The 21,645-nt window shown below is 40.7% G+C and overlaps 1 protein-coding gene across 1 annotated transcript in view; it reads right to left on the bottom strand.

Annotated features, from left to right (window-relative positions):
- The window catches only part of plxna4 (plexin A4), a 231,034-nt gene that overhangs the window by 93,443 nt on the left and 115,946 nt on the right, over positions 1-21,645 (bottom strand). The window contains exon 4 of the mRNA XM_069164965.1: positions 2,019-2,147. Within this exon, the coding sequence (XP_069021066.1) occupies positions 2,019-2,147 (129 nt within the window). The remainder of the gene's footprint in view (positions 1-2,018; positions 2,148-21,645) is intronic.

The raw sequence follows: 21,645 nt of genomic DNA, 5'->3' as shown, positions 1-21,645 counted from the left end.
TGCTGCACATGGACCGACTGAGACCTCTGGAGAGGCAATGAGAGCTGATTTTGAAAGGGCACCTTCAACTCGCTGTCTGTCTGATATTTAAAGTGTTATCACAATAATCTGGGCACTTAAAATGGGCACACACCGACAAACACTCACATACAACCAGAATGCACTACATTAGTAAATACTGACACTTTCATGGTGCCAGAAAGGTCTATAATCCTCTGGAAGCTGCAGACAATGTACAGGGGTAACTCGGCTATTGCTGCCAACAAAACAGCAGTGGCCTTCTGTGATTACGGGTGGCAGGAGATAAAGAGGAGTGAATGATATGCATATTATCTGTACTTCAGAGCATTTACAATATTATTTCTAACAGTCACATTAATATTGAACAGTGAACAAAGAAAGAGATCCACTGGTTAGGCCTCCATGATTTGATTATTTACAATTTAATAACGCCATGTTGGAAAGATGGGCCAATAATATACCGGCAACGTATTCACTGTGTATCCCTTCTATGAAGTAGGTAGAACTAGAACCATCTTGTCCAGATACAACAGTAAAATGCTGAATCAATCTGCATCAGACACAGGGCCTGGTTTTCTGTAGTTGTAATACTTTAAGTAAATTAAGCTAATAGTACTATACTGTTTTACATTACATTTCATTTAGCTGACGCTTTTATCCAAAGCGACTTACAATAAGTGCATTTCAACCATGAGGGTACAAAACCCAGAACAACAAGAATCAAGAAAATACAATTTCTTCAGGAAAGCCAAACATGTTGACTTAAAGGTGACTGTAACTGCAAGACTTTCAGTTGTATTGGATTTGTTGACATTGTAGTAATGGTAGTTTTGACTAAGTAAAGTGTATTTCTTCTACCGCTGTGAAATGTTAAAGTCTACGCGTTTCCTTTTTCCGTGACTTAATAGTCAGGACCAGACTCACTTCAGCTAATATCAATGTGAGGACAATGGACAAGTCCTCAGCAGAGGATTGTTTGACATTTGATTGTTTGACATTGTCAAGACAAAAGGACTCAACTTCCATCACTGATGTTCTCAACCTCACATGACCACCCTCCTCCAACAGACTCATGCAGCTCCACTGTCAGAAGGACCGATACAGGAGATAATTCCTGCCCACTGCAATCAATAAATAAATATAAAGTATATCTATCTATCTATCTATCTATCTATCTATCTATCTATCTATCTATCTATCTATCTATCTATCTATCTATCTATCTATCTATCTATCTATCTATCTATCTATCTATCTATCTATCTATCTATCTATCTATCTGTGCTCAGTCATCAGACGACTAAACAATGACTTCAACTGACAGGTCTGGAAAAGAGAGACTCATCCTTGCCCTACATAAATTACTAGCTACTGTACATGTATAAAATGTGATGTAAGTACACGCTCGTGGCCGTGTGTCTTTGTCTGCACAACATAGTAGTCAGCGACTACCTCACCCAGTCGGTCATAGGAGGGTGCATTGATGTGACTTTCCGTGGTGCTATTTCGGTGAGGTTTTGCCTCTGATAAAGGTGTTCACAGTCTCTGTGTCTGTGTCCATTACACAGAGTGCTGCTATTTCGCTCCACATTCCATGTAATCAAAGGTACGAAGAGACGTAGTGTGTATGTGTGAATCTGTCTGTGCATAGACATACACACCAGCGCGCACACACACACACACACACACACACACACACACACACACACACACACACACGAGTGGACTAAGACCACTCTCCTCTCTCCCTATAATTCAACACATTTATTCACTTCAGCTTTACCCTCACAGTCTGTCTCTATAAAAAGACATGGTCACAGCATCCAGTGGTCTCTCTAATCCTTTTCTCTTCTCAAGCCCGGCTGTAATGAAACCCTCAATGCCGCACTAAAGGTTATTCTACCCTGTGACATAAGAAAATGATAAATACTAGTGGTTATGATATTTAGTTCGCAGGGAGGACTGTTGATGTATGCGTGTGTGTTTGTGTGTCTCACCTGGGTCTCGGACATGACATAGAGGTAGTGGTGGTCAGAAGAGAAGGCCATGTCTCTGAGGATGGGTCCATTCTCCACAGCCTGCACAGTCTCATACTGAAGAGCGCGCGAGGAGCCATCAACCCGGATCTGGGAAAAACAAAGAGTCACATACAAATTTATATTCTTACAAGGGCCTTCCAATCACAACTTTGCTTAGGTATTACAAATAATAACACTGAAAATCTCTAACGAAGTATATGGATTCAGACAATCCGCTGACGTACAAGAATTAACTTCTGATATGGTTGGGGTGAAGTGCCTCAGGGTAATGATCTTCTTTTTATGGGGGGGATCTGTTTTGGGGTTTTCAATACAACAACCAGGAATACGAGGTTACCACTGAAGAAACACTTCATTCATCACAATTAGCTTGCTGTATCTGCAATGTAAATGTTTTTCTTATTCATTCATAAGTGACTGCAAAATGGACAGCATAAATTAGTTTGTGGCTGGAAATAGAACAAAGAAGAAAAAAATAGTTGAGGTACAAAGATGAAAAGTGAGAAAGAGTATTGATGCCTTCCACAAGAAAGGACTTAGCCATGGAACAAAGGTGGCCTCTACAACAACAAAGTGTGAAAACAGGAACTGAGCAAACATTAAAAAAAGTACTTTTGCATGTTATTACTGGCAAAACTGCCCAGTACATCCTGCTTCAGTATTTTCCCATGCATCACGACTTTTAGTGCTGTATCTGAGATGCGCAACTTTCTCAATGGCAGTTTGAGCCATTCAAAAGTAATTAAGGTAATAAGGCATCTGGGCAAGAGGTATGGTCTATGGGCCCCTGGGTGAGTTTACTCAGCAGAAAGTGCATGGAAGTGGGCCCCACGCACACTTGGTGATGTGATGGAAGTGATCTGGGTTGTGCCAGAACATCTGCTTACATTGGCTCGCTCGCTCGCACACACGCACACACACACACACACACACACACACACACACACACACACACACACACACACACACACACACACACGCACACACACGGACGAACGAACGAACGAACGAACACACAGGATGTGCTCCAAATGACTCTTTCTAAATCTGGCCCTCCGGCTCTAATTTCCCAGTAACACATAATTCTGACACATACCTACTCAAGCATCTTTCAGCACCCAGTAGAATACACACACAGACACATACATACACACACACACAACCATTTGTGGGTGTGTGGACAGGTGTGAAGCAAGTCTTGTTAAAGTTGTGATGACTCTTGGTAGTTATTTGTGCTCTTCAGCACTTAAGGGTTCACAGGTAACATGCACAAGTGGGAGATAATTGGACAGGAAGCAGATGGTGGAGGAGACAGGTGAGTCACTTCATGATTTATTATAATAAGCGTATGATAACGTACTGTCTGTATTCTCTCTGTCAGCAGATCATGAAGAACCCTCTGTTGTACTGGCCAACCTGATGCTAAAGTCTGTTTAAGGTCAACATGCCTGACTCTTTCCAAGTAGGTAAACTGAACCCTTTGATAAAATGGTGCAGAAAACAGAGCTGCTCGTCTTTGTTTGGGACTGGATGACCTGAGGGCATTTACATTTATTTCAGCCTTACCTTGTGAGATTCATTCTTAAGAAAAGACTAGTTTTTTTTATGCACCACGGATCATCATGTATTGCCCTGCATCTCTTAGGGCTTTATTTTGTCCATCATCAAACTAGTAGGATGAATATTAGGTTCAGGAAACACAATACGCATCTTCACAGTAAGTGATAATGTCAGTCAATTCCACCCTCACTTTCCTTGGGCATCACAACAGAAACCAAAGAATCTGCTGCTCTACTAAAGTCCCATGGAACTTTTCTTTGTCTTTGCTTTGACAATCAACTATTGTACAGCAAAGGAAGAAACCTAAGTACACTAGCTGCAGTTTAAGTATTGCCCTACCCTGCTGTTTCTGCTGATATCCAGTTTCACAACAGGACATTTCTTTATGCAGGCACCATCTTTCACCCTGATTTCACCCTGGTCTCCCTCGTTTGTTTCTCAGTCATTCTTTCTCTCTCACTCTGCCTCCTGCTTTGGCTTCTGTAGTGATCTTGATCTCAAAGAACCTTGAGTTCTTTTTATCAAAGCCTTACACGCTTCCACTGGGAACCATTGTATGCACTCGGGTCAGTTGCAAAGAAAAGAACAGAAGGCAAATAGGAGAGAGAGAAAGAGGAGAAGGAGGTAAGAAGAAAGAAACTTGCACACGAGCCAGGGCCAGATTCAGCAGGTGGGGTTATCTAATCTGCTCAGTCGGGTGAGTTAATTTTAGGTGCTGTGCATATGTGCACAGTACACAGCATGTGTGCATGTGCCTGCATGGAAAGATGTGTGTATCAGCTTACCCGGACTGCATATGATAAAGTATGTGGAGTCAATTGCTGTGTCGCGTTAAGAGCTGACAGTCTATTGCAGTGGCTGAATGTAGAGTTTTATTGTGTTGGGATAGAGCCGCAGTCACCAGGGAGCAGAGAGGCTTCAAGGGGAAGCTCCTGTATATTATCCCTCAATCTGACCACCAACAAAACAAATGAGCCACCAGGGAGCGCACAGCATGTCCACAAGCATGCGATGCTGGCTGGTTTTGTCACACTGGGACTGCAGGGGAACTCACAAGGGAGAAAGGCTGATTTAAATCAAAGACCAGTAGACTTACTTGAACAATAACTGGCAAATACAAAGTGTTTAAAATTTATTTTACCCTGTATTTCTTTTTAACAAACAGAGCAGGTCAAACCTGGCTTTGTAGGTTTTATAACAAAAATGATCTTCAACTACTTTCATATGAAACTCTAAAATCTGATGAAAACAAGCATCTATTGTATAATTTATATGACTAAAAATATTCACAATAAACAAAGAATAAACAAAGATGACTGAGCATGGACTGGACACCAGTGATACTTTTATTCTTTTGATGAAAAGTCATACTAATGATATGGCATGTTATGAAACGACTAATCCTAGATTGATTATCAAGGAACAGTAATTATTAATATATCTAAAAGTAATTTTTCATCAGCCTATAATCATTAAGCCAGCTACACTGGTGCTAGCCAATATTATCTGATTCATTTTCAACAGTAATAAAGTGGATTAGCTGCTCTATGCTAAATGGATTACAATGCTAATCTCTGCTATCACATTAGCACTACACAATAGACATTCACTGCCAGACAGACTTCATTTTGCCTCACAGTAATGAGAAGGTGAGAGATGCATTGGGCCAACATTTAAATGCACACATACAAATAAGTGTCTTCATATAAGCATTGCCATGTATAGAAACATTGGCATTTCACTGTCTCTCTGTTTCACAAGCATACACACACTCTCGGATACACGTCCAGGCTGTCTGGCTGGAGATACTCATATGGTAATGAGGGATAGCAAAGAGAATTACTGGCACTTCTGACTCAGAGCACACTTCCACAGAATGTGTGTACTAAATACTTCTTCAATAGCTCTGTGTGTCCTGGTTTATCTGAAAGTGCATATTTGCACAGTTCATACAGAGAAAAGTCCTCCATACGGTGACCACTTTGGCCATAAACTTCATCCTCCTAGTGGCCATGGCATGTAACTACACCAGAGATGAAGGCAGTGGCTTCTGCCATAGAAATTCAGTAGAGAAGCACATGAAGTATCTTTTGTCAGAGATCTCTCACATGAAAACGATCATTCAGCACAAATAAAATACTTTTTTATTATATGTTTTCAAAACTCCTCAGGCCTTACGAAATTATTGGTTTCCTTGAAATCTACCATTAAAGTATAACAGGACTGGAATGATCATATAAAACCGTTTCTGTGATAAAATGCAGAGAAAAACAAATTGCAAACTGGTGTGCAGATGGTATTTCCTGCTTTGAATCTGTCAATGAAAAATAATGTGCCCAAAGTGACTATCTCCCTCTCTCCATGGGGCTAACAGCTAGCAGAAGGTGTGATACAGACGGGGAAGCCATTCCGGTGCGAAAACCACAGGATTACCCTCGCTCAGTTTGCTCATATTGGCACTGTGTGCCACAAAAGCACATGGAAAGTACGGCACTTCCTCTGACTCTGCATTGAATTCAATCTGCAGGCAGGTAAAATCTTATCTTATTATATGTATGCTAAGAAACTTGTGCTTTACTTGTTTGTGTTATGTTGTACAATAAAATCAATGGAAAAGATTCAGAAGTGTATCAAACTGCATACCGAACAATAGATACAATGAGACATAATATAATAAATATTATTATGTTAAAAGAGAGATTGCTTGTTTTGACACATTGAATCAACAGACTCTTTACATATCCTCAGTCAATAATGTTGTTGCCCCTCTGGAACCTTCTTCCGATGAAAACTGCCTTTTGAATTTCAGGCCCTCTTGTTACACATCTGAGAACTCATATTGATTTTGTATAATCTCTGTGAACTGGTGTGCCATTATGTAGAAACTACTTTACATCAAATGGCGCGATGGATCAACAACATTTTAGGACGAGTCCAGTCGATCCCCAGGAGACACGAAAATACCGCTGGAGGAGTGTTAAGAGCAGATGATGACTGTAGCTAAGTGCAGGATATACACTGTCACAAGCACATCCTGTGGATAACAGCACATTGTGGAAAGAGTACATTGAGAGTATACCATTAGCTATATCCACTTAGAAGGTTGCGGGTAGGAGGACTGGAGCCTACTTCAGCTGAGGGGCCAGGTCAACACTGGACTGGTCACCGATCAACCACAGTAATAACACAAAGGCACATTTCATGCTCACATTCACACCTTCAGCATCAATTAAGAATCATCATTTAACTGGAAATTCAAATCTTTGGACATTGGGAGGAAGCCAAAGCAAATGAAGGAAACTTATATTGAAAGTGTGCTTCTCAAACATTCAACAACTGAAGGAGAAAAACTTTGTGGTTCTAAAGTGGATAATGAAAAGAGATAGCAGAACGGTGTCCTTGCCTGCTATGGCATGGATTTCAGAGTGCCGAAAACAAGGCTTGTCACACAGAGTTGCAGTCTGTTGAGCATGGCACACACACTAACACACCATGGCTGGAACACACACCATGACCAACATGCTGCTAGTGGAAGCCAGAATAAGCTGCTGACTAAAGTATCGCTGTGGTCTGACATGTGCCATGCAACCACAGTGAGGTGAGTGGGCTGGAGCAGAATGTCATCCAAAGTCACACAGCATGCTGGGAAACTTAAATTTCCACAATATTTGTGTAAGGAATCCGACTAATCCTCTGAAACACGCACATGGGAAAACTCAATGTCTGTCCCAGCATTTCTGTAGCTAACAAGGGACATGAACTTTGTTCTGCTGGTTAACCATGTGATAAAATGAGCCTGGTTTCTAAGCTTTGACCATTACACTGGCTAACAAAGATTTTGTCAAATGCAAAACAATGCCTGTTTTTAATGTATTTTTGCACACTGAATCCAAATATGTTTATAAAATTCTAAATTTCACTATAACCTTTTTTTTGTTCCAATATTGCACCAAAGAAACGTGGTACCAAGGGAAGTGCATGTTGGCACACTATTCCTGGACACAATAGAAGGATGTTCCTGAGGCCAAAGGTGGGCAAAAATCATACACTTGAACATTTTAGAAGTACATTCATACATATTTTAAGTGTAACAAAAGCCTTGTGGGATTTGTTTTTGGATTTTGTTGCCCAGTGTTATTCATCAACTTTATTGCACAGATCAGGAAATATGAAAAATGTTATCTCCTATAATAATAGCTGTGCATAAAGTCTGTTTTACAATGCAATGAGTGATAATGCAAAACATTTTAGTTGCGTTTATTAAACTCGATTCCAATAATGTCATATTCCTAGACTGCAGAAAGTAAAACATCATAACCAATTTGAAATGATGTCCAAAACTACAAAAACAAGAGAAACACACCTGTCCTGTTAGAATGTCTATTTATACAGTGATAATGTGACTTTACTGTAAATTTGTCGCTAATTCAAGGTGTTCAGAGACCAGCTACTGTTATCATGGTAATGCTATCACGATAACATTGATCTGTTGCTTACAAGAGTTGATTTGTCAGTTTAAAAAAAAAACTGGTAAGATGTTTCAGTGATTCAATTTCAAAAAGCAGGACAGAGTAGAAGCAGAACAAGAACATCGAGTTCTCTTTGTCTCTTCTCTTTAACACATCAGATCTTTACCCTGTTCAAGATATCAATTATAAACATTTTGGATCGGGATCAACATAGCCACAAGCCAAAACACAACACAAGCCGCCCTGGCACACTTCTCTCAGGTTTCCACCCTCTTAGCAAAGCCCCAGCAGAGTGTTAGGTATTCAACCAGGCAAGGCAGGACATGCATTAAGAGCCTCGAAAGAGACACAGACAGACAGACCGAGACAACGGAGGGGAAAGTTTACTGTGAAAGAGATGGGAAGAAAAGAAACGACGTATCGTCACTACATAATGACAATGTGTCTCTCCACGCGTTCTATTCATACCGACAGCATTACAATAGGTGGCTGTCTGATTGCCCAAATCTGTCCAGCTCACTCAGACATATTGCAGACAGAGAGAAAAGAGGAGGAGGGGGGGGCAAAACAGAAAAGAAGGGGTCTAGGAGGCGGAGTGGCTCCATCTCTCAATGTCAATCAATGCCAGAAAAAACCCTGCACTTCCATGTTCAATGCTTCAATATATAGCTTTAGGCGAGATGGACTAGTGCAAGGCTAGTGGGGGAGTGTAGATGATTTGACATTAATCTGAGGGTATTAACAAGAATGAGAGATACCAGGCAGGTTTTGTAGTATTTCTGGTTATTCATTGCCAGCAGGAGTTATTAGGGACAATCAAAGACAGACGTGTGTTCTTATTTTGACAGGGAGAGGACTGGCCACAAAGCAAAGCAGAAATCTGTGTAATTTGTGAATGACTACTGCTATGGTATTTCTACATCTACAATGTTCTTAGGCATAGTATTTTAAGGTCTCTGATAAACTACAATGGAGCCATCGTGCTGTTGTCCAAAAGGTATAACACTGACTCAGTGCTTTCCTTTATGGAGGTAAAATATTCATTCCGTTCTTTAAAAACACATTTCAAATCTTTCCTTCTTTCCTTCTGACTCAGCTCCTTTCTCTATAGGAGAATGAGTGGGCAAAAAACCCCACCGAGTGGAACTGAACTCATTCTATGCTTTAATTCATTATTCTCTGTTTTATGTTTGCAATTAGGCATATCTGCTACACAGCAGGATTTTAATTAATTCCTTTCCTCCAATGCCTGCGCTGTGAAGGAAGGCTCTTTGTGGGCGCAAATTAAGGAAATGTCATTGTTAGCAGGGAAGTAACTACAGAGATTTGTTTTGGCAGTGTCAATACTTTGCAGAAATATTACATTTATAATGACCCTTCTATTGAGGTCAGTTTTATTGAAGTTAATCTCCTGTAGATGTTTTATTTAGGTGGGTAACGTGACAGTAGGAGTTTCAAGGATGTTTCCTGTGAGGAAAGTTACATAATGGAAAAAACGGGTGTCCATCCACTGAATTATAGGATTTTAACCCTATTGGATATTCATCAGGCAAATTCCCAACATCACAAAGAACAAGGCATACAATACATAGGCACCAAATTAGATCATGCTGAAGGTTCAGAATTCACTGTATGATTTGACAAACGAGATTATTTCTTATCGATGAGACTTTTTGGATCTGTTTTACAAATATTTAGTTGACCAGTGGCCTTAATGAGGAATTTAATATTGAGCCTTCTCTGTAAATATTTTCTGAAGCACCTACTTCAGAATGGCCCCTGTAACAAGACTTGGTCAAAACCTAGTATATGCCTGGACTATGTATGAAACGCTGAAAGGCATTTAATTTTAAACGAGGGCTTTTAATTTGAAGCGGAAGTCATAGAAAGTCACAACATTCGGCCGACTAATGGTGTTCCTGATAACTTTAAATACTCAGTGGCAGACCTTTGCATTTATAAAGCTGACCCTGCTGTTGTAGTCAAGCCAAAACTGCGATTTCAGTGACTTCGACGTGGCGTGATAAAAATACCTTGTTGCTGGCTGTAAATTAGTATGCGTAAACTACCTTTTAAAGTATTTGTGTTACTCCAGTAACTATCGTTTAACCACCCCACACCTGGGATCTGACTCTACAGTAGACAGAGCCGCAGGGGGACCCCTGGTTCGGTGACTGACCGCTGTGGCATTAAAGGTGTGGTACCTGTTAGCCCGCAGGTCCGTGCAGCCTACTAATCTAACCTTATCCCCCTGCTGAGAGACAGACAGAAAGAGCAAGGAGAGAGGAAAAGAGAAGGACAAGAATGTTATTGTAAGGGATGATGGTGTTGGACGTGAAAGGGGACAAGTGTCTGGAGGCTTCCTAACTCATTTCTCCCCCTGCTCTCCTCTCCTCCCTCAGTCTCCCCCGTGGCTTCAAAGGGTGAGTGACAGGTCTCCCTGCTCTCATCGCCTTCACTGCTGAACTGCCTTCGAGCACCGTGACCAGGCAGGGGGCTCACAGCTCAGCTTTTGTTACTCATTTCCCTCCTCTGCTATGCTTTTGCTCTTTTTCGCTCTCTCTTGCCCTCCATCGCTCCTTCTCTCTTTGCTGCTCTGTCTCAATCTTTAAGTCATGAGGTTGTCTGAAAAACCTGCAGGCTCGCAGCCAGTTCAATCTTGAGAATATTTGTGACCTCTTGACTTCTAACGACTCACCCAGCCGCTCATATTTGATTTTTTTGTTTCCCTTTCTGCTGTGAAATTTTACTCACGTTTCCTGTTTTGTTAGTTGCAGATTACATTGCATTACATTTCAGACAGATTCTCTTCTGTCACAGCTGGAACAATATATTTTGTACATTGTCTCTCGCTCACCTACCTAGTTTTTGATTGTGCTTACACATGTTTAGATTGAAAATCCTTCAACCTCTCTGCTGTTAGATGTGACCCTCTAAAGCCTGTTGATGTACTGTATGGATACTAATGGTACCCATTTTTTCCAGAGAACACAGCAGGTCATGTACAGTATATGGAGGTGGGCAGGAATGGCCCAGTTAAGAGCAAAAATTGCTCTGCTTCTTCTGCACAATTATCGTCACCTGCTCCATCTCTTAACATGATCTTAATTCATATCTTTGTCCATTGATTTTTCAGCTTTGCCATTTTCCCTTGCAATATGCATCATTCCATCTCTTATCCTGTTACTGTCTCATTAGAGCCACAGCAGGGTGTTAGAGGCGACAGGTCGAACCCTCCAGACAGCCTCATTTAGTGCAGCCAGATTCCTGAGAAAAAAAACCATATGTACGTTTCTCCTTCAAACCAATTATGTCCTCTTCAGTTTTTCCTCTGTTACCCCGTTTTTCTGCAGTGATACGAGCTGCTGTTCCCACAACTGCTGTTGCGGCTCCTGACTGGGCCTCGAGGACCCTACCGAGGCAACAGCATAATTTGAGGGCATATCCCCAGCTGTGTCTCTATTAGTGGTGCAACCTGGTGGCAGTGTAACCGAGTGGTATGCACCCCATTATATTTTGTAACCAGAGGCCACTGTGTGAAAGCTAAAAGGCTCTGGGAGCCATTAATGAAGTCAACAAGCTCCAGAGAGTAGTGAGAGCAGCAAATCAGTCTATTATATCAAATGAAGCCTTTCAGGTGACACAGCAGTGCACCAACTCACAGCTATGGATGCAATTCATTAGCGTGAGCGTGGCTGGCAAACTGTTTCAGTAGGTTGAAACGTATACTGTATAATGACACTGATATTATACTCTGGGGGCCTGTGCTTTTGTGAGGTGACAGAGAGGGAAAGGTTGTATGTGTGTTGTCCACACCTTTGAGAATTGCAGCAGCCAGAAAGCTGGACATATGGCAGAGCAAGAGGTGGCTAGCTTTGAAGTTAGAGAAGCAGAGGGAGGAAGAAAATGAGGCGAAGGTAAAGAAATATCCATCTTTTTTCCAGTCATGCATTTCACTTAAGGGTCTATGTATTGTGGGTTTTAAAAAAAAATAAAAACAGCTACGCCCTACGAAAGAATAGACTCTATGAGACACCTGAAGACATACCATCTTTGGCAGAATTCATTATGAGTCTGGCTGTATGTGTGGGGATGCTGTAATGCTGCATGATTAATCAGACAGGATGGATAAAAGTGTGAATTGCCTTAAACTTTTGCACATTATTGTATAGAATGAAAAACAGCTTTCATGAAGAAGAAATAATTTAGAAATGTTCTTTTATTAGCCCTCGAGGATACACAGAATTACTTTTTGGTGGCTAATAATGCAAACAGAAGTTTTTGTTTGTTTCACAATAAGACTCCACTGGACACTTTTAATGGCATTTTTTTTTTATCAGTTAACTACATTTTGCTTCCTTAGCCATCAATCACCAATTTATCCAACCGTTGAGGATAATGAGCGGAGGATGTGGAAAACCTTAGATCAACCTCACACAAACGGGTATATAGTTCTGTTCAGCAACCTCAGATGAATAGGAGCCCTTTCGATAACGGTCCAGTGACAGACTTTGATCAGCATTCACAGGATCACTCACACATACACACCTCCACTGTGTCCTTTATCCATCTATATGCAAGGTTGTACTTTACAACACAATAACAGGGATGTACTCTTTCATCTTAACAGGGTGGACTCCATAGCTTTTTGTTGATTGGACCATAGTCTGCTTCCATAAATGTCAATCAGCACCATATCCGACCAGGTTGGTGAAGAAGTGCCAGGTCCCTCAAACAGATGTCTAGGTCTGATAAAGGCCTGATGACAGGCTCTGATCAACTTTAGCGAAGATGGAGGGGTGACTTTGAGATCTCTTTCGTCACTTTTTACCAGACCATGATTTGTTTTAGTGGTTATCTATCTCTTTGTTTACTGCTTATCAGGCTGTCCTCTTTTCTCTGGTCAATACTAATTTCCAGCTTGTTTATCAGGACAAACAGAACAGTTCATTGACTTCAAGAGCGTGATTGGTTTCCTGGGAGATAAGCACAAATTCATAAATACACAAACTTAAACTCTTACAAACACAAAGAAAAGGCCAGAAAGATGAAACAATCCCGAACTTCTGACAGTTCGACCACAAAAAAGAAATGGGGGAAAAAGGCAGTGAGTGAGTGTGTGTGTGTGTGTGTGTGTGTGTGTGTGTGTGTGTGTGTGTGTGTGTGTGTGTGTGTGTGTGTGTGTATGTATGTGTGTATGTAGGTGTGTGAATAATAGATGGGGAGTTGAGAGCCAGACGCTGTCTGAGAGCAGACATCACCCTGGATCCCGTTACCACACACTGCCATCAGAATAACTCTGGAGACATGGGCACACTTTTGCGCACACACGCACGCGCACGCACGCACACACACACCTAGAGTTCAAGCACTGGAGATGTTCACAGTCCTGTGCACGCACAATCACACACACCGTGACCTTTCTGCACTCTGGTGCTCCGTTTCTCAACACAACACTTTCTCTGTCTTGAGTCTGTGGTCAGGTGCAATCACAGAGTCGAGTAATATGATCTTGCAATGGGAATTTAAAATAATTTTGGAAAAAGGTGAAGGTCTTGAAGTACACAATTTTCATGCAATCGTCCTTAAAAAAAAGGGGAATTTTACTGTTGTGGTGATGACGGACTAAGATCAGGGTCGTATGCACACGCACACTTTAAATCTATAGATCACCCACTGCCGCTGAAGACCACACATACTCCATGGATTCATAAATTATCAATGGTCTTACCTTTCAGACCTGTGCAGATCTGTGTGTTTATGCGTGTGTGTGCACTGGTATGCGTATGAGAAGCATTCATTGCCTACCCTTCAGTTTTATGTTGTGGTGATTTATGAGGTTCCTACCAAAGTTTCTAATTAAATAGGGAAGCGCCTCACAACCAACTCCTCAGAGATAAGCAGGCGCGAATTTCTGTTCCCTCCTTATTGTCTGCACAAGTGTGTTTGTGTGGATGTGTGCATTTGTCCGTGTGTATATTCCCTTGTTTTCAGCCCCAAGGCACCTCCTTTTTCTTTCTCATCTCTCCTCTTTGCCTTTATTCCTTTTTTAAACAGACTGGCTCACTCCCTCAATTATACCTTTTTCCCCCACTGAAGTGAAAAATTGCTTTGCTGGTCTAGCAGAGAGAGAGAGAGAGAGAGAAAGAGAGAAAGAGAAAGATGCACAGGCGTGAGAGGGTGAAAAAAAATAAAAGCAAGGAGAGTGACGAGGACAGGCAAAGAAAGGAATAACACGGCACTAAACCCTGGAGGCACGTGTTGATTCACCAACTGCTATAATAATGGAAACACTGGAGGTAAGATGGTGAGAATGAGAAAGAGCAAGAAGACTAAAGGCCAATGTCCACTGAAAATGGCTCGGATGAAATCAATGAAGAACAAACACATAACTGGCTGATATGATGGTTTCTGTGTCCACCTGCCACAGAGGGCAAGCATGAGCAGACTTCCAAAGAGCTATTTTTCAATAACTTTATCCACTTTGCCCACAATATATGTACGTGATTAAAGCAAAACTAGACTGAGAAATGCTTTTAAGACTCATCAGATGTAAAATGTTGGTATAAACCTGCCACTTGCCAACTATTTCAGTGTGTATTCTTGGCCTCGTCTCCTATCTGTGTGTTACTGTTTTTAAGATCCCCGTCACAACAGGAAACAGTCCGCGCTAGCCCCTGCATTCAGGTTTTCACAAAGATTGGGATCATCCAAAAGTGTAAGCCTGCTTGGTTCTTTTCGGTCTTTTGTGGAACTTGAGGCTTCTTAATGCCAGGGCTTGTCTTAATGTGCTATTTTTTTTTTTTTTTTTAACTTCATAGCTCTACATACTAAATTGGAAATAAAACCTTGGCTGAGAGGAATTATTTTCTGTAGCTTGACAATGTAAATTAAAAAAAAACAAATAGGCTTCTGAGTTATTGCGGAGGTATTACCTCAAACTAATAACTAACTGCACTAGAGTGGACATGCACCATTAGAGCAAGGTGAGACAGCTGACTAGAAATACTGTACATGCCCAAAAGAAACAGACCAGTTCCCCTAAAGTCATTTTTATTTTATTCTCTCCTCTCCCTGTCATATTCTCCCTCCAAACATCCACCAGAGGCAAACACATTAATCACTACACATAACACAATTTCATTTCTATGTCTCCCCGTATGAGGTACAATACCTCACCCTGAATTATGTCTGACATACTAGAAATATATCATTAGGCTGCAGCCTTTTATCAGGGAAAAAAAACACCTGATGTATTACTGTGAGTGACACTTTTTACTTTTGACTTGGTGGTGGAGCAATTGCTTTGAGTTCTATGATGTAAACTAAATAATGTATTGCATCCATTTTGCTTTCAGCAGGTCACAGAGACAAGAAATGTATTCCTGACCTGGTCATGCACTCGTTCAAAAAAACCCTGTTCTTCGTAGTATTTTTCAAACTTGTTCCATTCTTTACACCAATGAAGACATCCAAACTATCCCTTCCCTTTCACTGGCTCTGTGGGAGTTTATTCTAAAATTAGCACTGATTTATCAAGGGAGCACATTAGAGTTTCACGCCCATGCATTATGCGATAGCATAAAAGCAGTGTATTGTGCGTGATAATCGAGGTTTCACAGTGGGAGTCAAATAACTTCACCCAATAAATAAATGAGCTCGCTGTTTCAGGATGGTTGGTTATCTAATCACAAAGACGAGGGAACAGATAAAGAAGCATGCAAGTATATTCCAATAAAAATGATACCTTTATAACCATGTTTGCACGCTTACGCACATGTATGTGAGTCTATGGGAAATTACACAGACTCACAAAATGGAAACAAACTCATTTGTTACAGCAGTGTGAAACATAATGAACAGTAACACTTGGTAGCGTGTTATGCAATGTACACAGTTATGCTCCTAAATTGTTTTACATATTATTTTTTGGTTGAATATAATCACTGGTTTTTTAATGTTGTTTTTTTTTCCTTTATTCATTGCGAATGAATTAAGCACCACATTTATTAAACTGCAGCACAGTCAGCAAGAGACTTCAGGGTGGATGGCAGGTGTACAAAGCCCACGACTCACACACCACAGGCCGAGGTTCACAGTTCCATTTGTGGTTAGATTTATGTAGTAAAAGTGCTTTGTGTAAAGTTAGAAAAGGATTGTGGTTTTGATTACATATAAATAAATTCACTGTGTCTCAGGTCACTGTGGACTTCTTCAGGTCATGATTTCGTTAATTTTACCTCGGCGCTGTGTGTCGAGACATAACAAAAAATATGATATTCAGGTGGGAAAACAAATATATAGATGACATATTACTGATAAATTGAATGTCAACATATTTTCAGCTTGCCGATAATGCAAATTAACAACAATTCCTCATTAAGATGATAGAAAATATAATGTGGCTGCAATAACATTTTCTTCCAAACATATGTGCTGTTGTTAGTCGTTAGTTATTCCAGGCAGCAGTGTTGTTGTTGATTAAATTTAATTCTGGGTTGATGTTAATGGAAATCTGTCAAAGTGCAGATCCACTGTTTAATGTTTCTCTCGTCAGACAGTTGACTTAAAGTATGTGGATAATTTGACTTGGCTGGTATGACATTCATCACAAGAGCATCTAATAACCAGTCATTCTCTGGCTTATTTCTCCCGCTCTGCCTCGTCTCCTCTAAACTCTATGTTGTTGTTTGCCATCTTCATGTTCTCCACCTCTCAGTCTTATTATCCACATTCATTTCTTCCCGGTCCACCTATTCTGCTCTTTTACCGTGTGTTATATCAAAGTATGATGGGAAAAGAGGCAAACCATGTGCCACTGTCAGAGCAGAGCAAGCCTGAGTGACAGAGTAGAGAAGAGACAAAGAGAGGAGATTGGGAGGAACTGAGTCACATCACCTGTAGAATGCGAGATAAAGATGGTTGTAAGCCGCACTAAAACTTGAAGACAGATAAAACTTAATTCTTTTTGAGGGAGAGACAGAGCGAGAGAGGAATCTAAGAGGATATTTGGTGAATGGGGCCTGTCAGCTTGCATTGCGCAGAAATCCTCTTATACCTCAAAATTTCAATTAGGTGGGAAAGCGTTTCGGTGTGGTGCGCTTCTCTCATTTTTGCACAGGAAGTACAAGGTGCATGAGGTGGGATTTGTCACAGCAGCGACAGGCCTCCTCCTCCTCCTCCTACATTATGATACAAAGAACACACACACACACACAAAGAGTGCTCCCCCTTCCAAACGCCAAAGCCATTTCGAATGACAACAGTGGTACACTCGATGCTACTTCAGTGTTCAGTGAGCAGTGTTGCAATTGAGTTTGTTCCACTGAAGAGGATCTGAAATTTAAACGCCACAGGTTTGTGTTGGGCTGCTGTCATCTGTGCGACAGCTACAATTACACTACGTGTCAACCTCTCCCAATGACACTGACTTACAGTAATTACAATGCCAAATGCAACAGCCCATTTTCATGGTCTGTTTTCATTTAATTCCCACCTTGGTGTTTCGCTATCATTTTGCATTGTCTGTCACCATCTACCTTGGAGTCTTCGACAGAAAGAAAAAGAACCACAATACCCATTTAATGAACTACAACTGTCAGGAAATTAAAACATGAACATTACATGCCAAGCTGACTTTAAACTATCTTATATTTGGGGGTCAACAAGGGGTCCTTTCATTATTTGTAGCATATTTAATCAAGTAATGAAGGTTTTTAGATATTGAGAATCAGACATATAAAGTATGAATATCCATGTCACTGTTAATACAAAATTATCAATATATATATATATATATATATATATATATATATTTATTTATTTTTTTTTTTTTTTTTTTTTTTTACCCCAAACCATTTCCTCCAGCAGCCTCCTAATGTCACAAAGTGATGGACGCGAGTCTTCTTCCCTGCTAATGATCCCTAAAACTGCAATACTCAAAGTAACCCCTGAAGACTGTGGACAATTATACAGCTACTTCTTGTTATGACACACACACACACACACACATATATATATATATATATATAAATATAAAAAATTCAGTTACTGTAACTGAATTTGTAAGTTAATTTGTGAAAAATGCAGTAAAATAAAGAAGTAAATTAATAGTAAAAATCTATTGACAAAAATGTACTTTAGAACTAAACTGTCACAAGCTATTCTTGCTAAGTTTTGACAAGGATGCAGAACCTCAGATGGGATTCAAATGCATTCTTTAACTAAAAGATAAACCTAATAACTGCAGTTTAATAGAACTTTAGTCTTGGTTTTATCTCTTGTAATAAAACTGTTATCACCAAACTACTAAGATTTACAAACATGGCAAAAAAAAAACTGCTAACGGCGAGAAACGAGAGCCCAGAAGATCAGCAATTAGCAAGAATCGGAGTGACTTTTATTTGAGGTCAAACCAAATAAAAATGACATGAAATGTCATAATAATCCCTCACTCGACAGGAAAAATATAACTACAGCAACTAGTAATCATAGCAAATTAACATGGTGTTTACAATGTTAGCACATTAGTAGTGATAACCAAAACTATGACAGTGGGACCAAAACTTTAATAAACAAGAATTATCCTTCTGGTTAAAGCCAGATACATGTTCAGGGCTGTGTGGCAACACAAAACACTTACATTACACAGGATACCTGTGTTCTTTTCCTTAACTTGTTCCTCCTCTAGGTTTACTTCAGCCCTTTTCTGTCTCTCTCATCCTCTCGCTATCCCAACTCTCTCTCCTCCCAGCCATTTTGCAATCGAACCCCTCAGCATTCTTTACAAACTATACATCTTGTTACCTCGGGTGTCCCTTCCTTCCTCAAACCCCTCTCTCACCCTTTTCTTTCTCTGCCTATGGAGCCCCTTCTGCTCGATTCTTTCCCTAACACCCCTCACCCCCCTATTCCCAGCTTCCCAGCTGGCTTTCATCTTCCCCAGGTTAGATTACTGTAAAGCACTGCCTGTCTGCCAGCATTCCTGAAAGCTTTTCATCTCTGCTCTGATTCATCTGGGGAGACAGAGAGGGAGCGGAGGAGAGGGTGAGGGATGTAGAGACACAGAGAACTGCAGAGGATGGGAGCAGAGACAGAGGGACAGAGACACAGAGAGAGGGAGCGGGAGAGAGACAGGCAGCTGTGTTGTGCTGCGACTATGGATTTCAGAGCCTTCAGTGCTTAACCTGCACCACACACTGCACCATGGGCTGATGGGAAATTTCCCTGCTGGTCTCTTGGCTGTCTGTGAAACGCCCACTCAGAGCTGAGAGCACACCTCACTGGGGACACGCAAATATGCTCACACGCACACGCACGAGCACACGCACATGCATGCGCGCGCGCACGCACACACACACACACACACACACACACACACACACACACACACACACACACACACACACACACACACACACGGTGGAGCAAAGTACACACACAAATACAGATACAAAATTGTGCAATCTGAGCACACATTATACATAAGTCAGAAAACATCACAACATAATGCAACACTAGAGTTAAAATAAAACTGAAAACAATTCCTCAGAAGATGAAAGACAGTAGGGAGGAAAGAAAGAAGATGACTTTGAGATACAGTACGTGCCTCCTCTTGCACAAAAACTCACTTTTTATCCACAAACACTTTCCCAACAAGCAGATCAACAAATTGACCATCTACCAAATGATTTGTTGTTATGTTTTTTTGCATTAGATTTGAATGTTGAACAGCTCTGGCAGCATGATAATACACCTTGAGATGTGCTCATGGTGTAACCAAGTCAGACAGGCTCCACTCATATCCACACAGAACACAGAAATTTACACAGAGAAAGAAACCACGAGATGCAAATGCGACAGTAAATATGCACATGTGTGTGTGTGTGTGTGTGTGTGTGTGTGTGTGTGTGTGTGTGTGTGTGTGTGTGTGTGTGTGTGTGTGTGTGTTTTTGTGTTTCTACCCACATACAGCTTACAAACAGCAGTACAGGTTTAATTACAGAAGGCCCTCCAGCTGTTTATTACTCTGCTCCAGTGTGTGCGTTACTGTATGCCTTTTTGTGCGAGTGTTTTTGTGTGTTCCTGGGGAAATGGGGGGACTGTGTCAGTGGGTGAATATGAATCTGTAACTACACTCGAATGTATTTACATTTATGTCCAATAACTGCAGGCTTTGGTTACAGAGAAAATAGGATTTATTCTGCTGTGGTTGTGTCTGTGGAATCGTGTAGGTGTAAATGCATGTGGCTGTGTGCAGAGTAACACGTAACGTTTTTAAAACAAAATGTGCAGACATGAACTGTGTTTGAACAGCAAATCCAAAAGAGACTTGACACATTTCTACCAATCCTAATTTATTCAATCCTATAAGTAAGTAGAAAATATTTTAGTATCTGGAGGGGAGACAAACTTAGGCCCTCCACTCAAAAAACATGGCATGATTACAGATTTAAGGGGAAATAAATACTGGAACTGTCTGCAAAAAATGATTATTTTAAATTGTGACTAATCTGTTGATCATTTATTGCAATCAATTATCATCATTAAGCCCGAGTGGAAAGCCTCAAATTTGTTTGTTCTGTCTGATCAACAGTATAAAAGCCAAAGAGATTCACTTTATTATGATACAAAACACGTAAAAAAAAAAACAGCAAATGCTCACATTTGAAAAGCTAAACAATGGTTAAAGTTTGGAATTTTTGCACCGCAAATGAATTCTTAAAGACATTTGTGGTGGTCAATATTTTGTTGTATGAGAAATCATGTATCCATCCATCTGCTTCCTCTTAGGCAGTCTGTTGTAAACAGACTTTTGAATCATACAGTATGTCAGAGAATTTCTACTAGCCTGTGCCTTCAGCCTGACTTTGCATCCTCCTTTAGACACAGTCACATCCAAGTCTCATTGTACCAGGTCTTTCCTCTATGATAGGGCTGTGTGATGATATGGTACTCAGAACTATTAGAGAATCCCTGCATGTGATATTTATGGACCTGCCAGTCTTCTGTCCCTACTCACGACTCCCACACCCTTTAATCTTTCTGCTGTCATCTACTGTCACTGCCTTATGTCTATGGCCTTGGCTAGCTGCCATCTGATACATAGCGCAGCGTGTGTGTGTGTGTGTGTGTGTGTGTGTGTGAGAGTGTGTGTGTATACTGTATAGTACAGTAGAGTATTCTATGTCAGTCAAATGTAGGGCAAAAGTGACAGTAACAAAAACAAATAAAAAGTCACATTCCTCTCACATCATTCAAATACAGAAAAAAAGGAATGCGAAACCCCCCCCCCCCCCCCCCCCCCCCCCACACTACAATCCCAGTGTTTAAGGGGCAACACAATAATTTGGCAGGAAAATCAGAAGAGAAAGAAAAATACTACAAAGAGGAAAGACAAAGAAGGAATGAGGAGAACAAAACTGTCCTCCAAGCAGAGCTTTTACGCTCACAAACTAAAGTCAATTAGCAATTTCAGAAAAATAACAACTCTCTTCAGTCTTTGGCAAAAATGATCAATCCCACACAGGAAATGGATACTATACATAATGAATACA

The sequence above is a fragment of the Embiotoca jacksoni genome, unplaced genomic scaffold (assembly GCF_022577435.1).
Source record: "Embiotoca jacksoni isolate LCO1_2020_lvr unplaced genomic scaffold, fEmbJac1.0.p SCAF_32, whole genome shotgun sequence".
In the NCBI taxonomy this organism is placed as follows: domain Eukaryota; kingdom Metazoa; phylum Chordata; class Actinopteri; family Embiotocidae; genus Embiotoca; species Embiotoca jacksoni.
Note: the sequence above shows the minus strand (reverse complement) of the source record. Positions and strands in the feature narration are given on the sequence as shown.